This window comes from Penaeus monodon, chromosome 37, assembly GCF_015228065.2.
Source record: "Penaeus monodon isolate SGIC_2016 chromosome 37, NSTDA_Pmon_1, whole genome shotgun sequence".
Classification (NCBI taxonomy): domain Eukaryota; kingdom Metazoa; phylum Arthropoda; class Malacostraca; order Decapoda; family Penaeidae; genus Penaeus; species Penaeus monodon.
In genome coordinates, this window is record NC_051422.1 from 2,344,298 (window position 1) to 2,349,297 (window position 5,000).

The window sequence follows — 5,000 nt, forward strand, 5'->3', positions numbered from 1 at the left end:
AGGGAGGGAGGGAGGGCAGGAGGGAGGGAGGGAGGTTTGTTGCGGGTCCCTCGCGTCATAACGTTGATAAATGACACTGCTCATCCCTCGGCCCCGAAGAGTTGTAATCCCGATGACTGCGGAGATCATAGCCAGAGATATTCATAAGGCAATTCATGTACAGATACGGGGCCTTATAATATGCTATGATTTTTTTTTTTTTTTTTTTTTTTTTTTTTTTTGTGTGTGTGTGTGTGTGTGTGTGTGTGTGTGTGTGTGTGTGTGTGTGTGTGTGTGTGTGTGTGTGTGTGTGTGTGATTCCAAAGTTGTACAAAACTAACTTTTATTTTTTTAATAATGTAAAATAATGATGATAGTAATAAAGTGACTTTCTCCACAACGCGATGCATCCTTTCCATCATGTGAAACGAAACCTGAACCTTAGTGATATTGTTGTTGATAATATTGATAATGATGATGACAGTGTTGGCAATAATAATAATAATAATAATAATAATAATAATAATAATAATAATAATAATAAAAAAGATGACAATGTTGGTAGTAGTAGTAGTAGTAATAATAATAATAATAGTAATAATAATAATAATAATAATAGTAATAATAATAATAATGACAATAATAACAATAATTATAATAACAACAATAATAATAGTAACACCAGCAATAATATACCCCAACTAACCCCAACGACCCCAACAGATCATCCTCGCCGACGAGTGCACGGAGGCCGAGGGGCGAGCGTGGCACATGAAGCACTTCGCCTGCTTCGAGTGCGACCGCCAGCTGGGGGGGCAGAGGTACATCATGAGGGACGGCCGGCCCTTCTGCCTCCACTGCTTCGACGCCATGTTCGCCGAGTACTGCGACACCTGCGGGGAGCCCATCGGCGTGGATCAGGGTAAGGAAGGGGAGGGTGGTTTGGGGGATGGGGGTGGGGTGGATTGGGGGGATGGGGGTGGGGTGGATTGGGGGGATGGGGGTGGGGTGGATTGGGGGGATGGGGGTGGGGTGGATTGGGGCGATGGGGGTGGGGTGGATTGGGGGGATGGGGGTGGGGTGGATTGGGGGGATGGGGGTGGGGTGGATTGGGGGGATGGGGGTGGTGTTCGTAATGTTGGAAGTGTTGTTAGTTAGTGGTGTGGTTAGTGGTGTTAGGCGGATGGTGGAGATTTTTTTTTTTTTTTTGGTGGGGGGGGGGGTTCTGGTACTTGTAATAGGAATAGTCAGAGCGATAGAAAGGTCTAATGCTGATGATAAGATGATAGAGGTAAAAAGAAAGTAGCGATAGTAATGCTCATGAAAAGGACATGAGATCATAACAGTAAAATTAATAGGTCCCGGCGGAAATGTTTGATGAACATTGCAGATATTTAGCAGAACATATGGCAACTTTTTACTGTATTTAACGTGAACGTCTCTCATTTCAGGTCAAATGACCCACGAAGGCCAGCACTGGCACGCTACAGAGGACTGCTTCTGCTGCCACACCTGCCACGCCTCCCTACTGGGCCGCCCCTTCCTGCCGCGCCGCGGGGCCATCTTCTGCTCCATCGCCTGCAGCAAGGGCGAGCCCCCGACGCCCTCCGACAGCAACGCTAACACGCCCGTGGCGCCTCAGGCCCCAACGCAGATGCTGAGGCCGTCGACGGGGCTGGAGCGGCGGTCCTCGCTCTCGTACGACGCCTCGGACTCGACGCTGACGTCCCCGCGAGCGCCGCGCCCGTCGAGGCATCTCAACCACGAGTCGACGTCCGACCTGAGCGACGGGGCCTCCCCCCTCCCGGGCCGCCGCGGGATCAAGTCGCCGCTGCCGGACGTGCAGGTGGTGTCCAAGTCGCCGAAGATGCGGCGGCGCCCCCTGCCCACCTCGCCCCTCACGGACAACAGCGGCGACAAGAGCGAGGCCACCAGCCCGCGGTCGCCCCTCCTCAGCAGAAAGCCGTCCAGCGTCACCGGGCCGCAGCCTCGCATCACACGCGATAACTCTTTCCAAATTCGCGACATGCAGAGGACGCGTCATGCGCCCGCCCTCTCCAGAGAGCCTTCCATGTCCGGCATGCATGGTGTGGTGCAGCCCAACAGCTTTCCTCCGCCACCCAGTGTATCTAGTCCACGCTCACCGGGGTCCGTTTTGTCAGTCGACAACCAAGGGCAACAAAGACCCAATGAAAACGTTGCATCCCCCGTGTCGCCACGCTCACCACGCTCACCACGCCTGCAGTCTGCGCATTCACCGAGACACGAGAATCACAGACACAATCTCGAGTCTCCCCACGGGCCGTCAGAAGCTGGGTCGTCCAGGGTCTCTTCAGAGGTCGGAGGGTCTCGAGCGCCCTCAGAGATCGGGTCCCCTCGGCCGGGCAACCGATCCGTGGCCGCAGTGACTGGCGAGGAGGTGAGGGGCCAGGCGCAGGCAAACCCTCTCATGCGCTCTCCCAAAATGGGCCGAAAAGCCTTGCAACTCCAGCAGTCTCCAAAAGTGGGCCGGCGTGCCCTAGAATACAGAGGTGCGGACGGAAGCACAGTTTCCTCCTCTTGCCAAACAAGCCCGCACTCTCCTCCTCCTCCTCTGCCAGGCCAGCCTTTGGCATCCACTCCTACGTGTGAGGAAAATGTACCGGCGGACAAAGTGCAGCGAGGAGTTGAGCTTGTGGGGGCAGGGCTCGATCGCCTGGTGCTAGAACGCTCCCTTGGCCGCATTCTTGCAGAACAAGGAATCAACCTTCTACGTGAGGTGGCTGCAACTTCTTCCCCTGGCACGCTAGAGTCTCTCTTGCAAAACTCGGAGCTCTTGTCCAATGCTGCGCGTCGTCAGCCATTAGACCTCTCGGCGATGTCTGATCTTAACTTAGAGGCGCTCCTGGCGTCCGAAGAAGCCACCCGAGGACGTGCCTCTCCTGCCCATGTGTCTATGCCAGACTTAAGTCAGCATGGGGAATCATCTGCCTCTACATCTCCTTCAGCAACTCCTACCCCTGGAGCACCAAGAAAAAGCTCACTCTCTTCACGACACAAAGACAGACACAATCGCTCAGTCCGATTCGATCCAGCTCAAGTTGGCGGAGAATCCCCAAGCCGCCAGCACTCGACCCGCGATCCTCGTGATTCCTCGTCGTCGACGTCTTCATCGGGGTCGGCTCCAACAGCACTGGAGGTGTCGCCAGCCGAGGGTTCCACCAGGGGCCGCCGCCAGCGACACCACCGAGGGAGCGGCTCCAATGGCTTCCCAAGGTCACGTTCGTATTCTGGTTCAGAACCCTCAGCTGCGAATAGAACCCCACGAAAGACACCGTCTGCGCCAGGCCTCGAAGACGCAGATTGGGACCACGAGTCCGTGTGCTCTACTTGCTCCTCCTCTTCCTCTGATGAATTTGACTATGAGCTTCCCCCAAGGAGAGCTTATGGCGGTGTTCGTATAAGTTATGTGCCTAATGATGCCCTGGCATACGCTAGACGGCAAGCTGGAAGTACTCAACCACCAGGATCCCCCTCCACTCGCAAGAGGTTCGGAGAGAAGGACAAAAACTGTATTATCTCCTGATGGCTTCGTGCGCCAGTTAACTCTAGCTATGCAGCAGCCAAGTGCGCTTAGTAGTGACAGATTAGTGCTCTATTTTCGTCTTGCGCTTAATTTTTGTGGCTGCAGAGCTGCCTACCTCGTGGTTCTGGTGGCACTCTCTTCGGGAGAGAGCCAACTAAGGACCTTGCCGCACCAGTATTGTTGGACAGTGCCACACACACCATTTTAAAAGTATCTTATTCATGGACTGTCGTATTACATACAACATGCATTGAATATGAAGTGCTCATTCATGTTGATCATCCTAATGATAAAATCTCGGAGTACGGCATCAATGTGCACAAAGATAGATCTTATTTACACCTAAATTTAAAATCAACAATAGTGTTATAGTAAGTAGCAGTTACTAAAGTGAAAATTGGGCTGTGAGAAAAAAAAATCAACATCAACATCATCATCCCTATAATATGCAAAGAGGCCAAGGAATGTTGCTGTGACATCATTCGGCTGAACATCCCACCAACATACTGGCCACATGTACTGTAGTAGGATAGTTAGTTCAGAACCCTTCTATATGTATAACTGCAGTCTAACTGAAGTGCCAAATAATGTCTTCCAAGACTCAACTGCGATTAGCAATGTGGAAGAAGAATTTCGCTGTCTGTTGAGACATACCTGAGTATTATTTATAGTCAATATTACCTGAAATGACTCACAAGATTAAGAAATGATGCAATATTTCATAGTAAGACATAATCTCCCCTGTTTAGCGGTTGGTATCCACATATTTACATCTTAGTTACATGTGTGCATCGATCGGGTGCTTGTAATGACTATACTTTATATATTATTGTAGCCTCCTATGTATTCTACGTCATGTATTAATTACGTTTGCTATAATGGGCTACTTACAAATCCACAACACAAATTTTCTATTCGATATAAGTATCGCCAGAAACTTTTCACTGACAATGGAGATTTACCAGCACTGATCTATTTAAACAGAGACTTCAGACTTACAGACACCGGATCGAAATGAAAATAAACAGATAAACACGGCTAGATCCTGCAATGTTTCACCCCGTCACTCTTACGAAATCAAAATTCAAGTATGAGCTGTTTTTTCACCTTCATGCAATGCGACACGTGCACCTACTGTACTCGACAGACCTTCCACACACATTTCCGAATCCTGTGGACTGGAATAAAGTGTTACGGATGCCGACCGAGATGGACATTATCAAACTGGTCACCATACTTTGTCATTTTTAGGGGTTTGACCTATTTCTGACTTCTTTGACACGAGTAACTAAGCTTTATCGTTTGTTATCCTTTGTAAATGTGTGACTAATTTCCAGTTTTAAGTATATTAGGTTTATTGTATTCATATCATCAGAGAATATAAGAGTTTATATACGCGTCATTTATACAATAGTCGCATTCTGTTAAACTGTTAAATCATACACAGTAAATTCAT

General features: G+C 49.7%; 1 protein-coding gene across 1 annotated transcript in view; it reads left to right on the top strand.

Annotated features, from left to right (window-relative positions):
• The window catches only part of LOC119596123 (protein espinas-like), a 66,373-nt gene that overhangs the window by 60,978 nt on the left and 395 nt on the right, over window positions 1-5,000 (top strand). The window contains exons 5-6 of the mRNA XM_037945269.1: window positions 703-901; window positions 1,431-5,000. The exon at window positions 1,431-5,000 is cut by the window's right edge and continues 395 nt beyond it. Coding sequence (XP_037801197.1) covers window positions 703-901; window positions 1,431-3,544 — 2,313 coding nt within the window. The 3' untranslated portion in view covers window positions 3,545-5,000. The remainder of the gene's footprint in view (window positions 1-702; window positions 902-1,430) is intronic.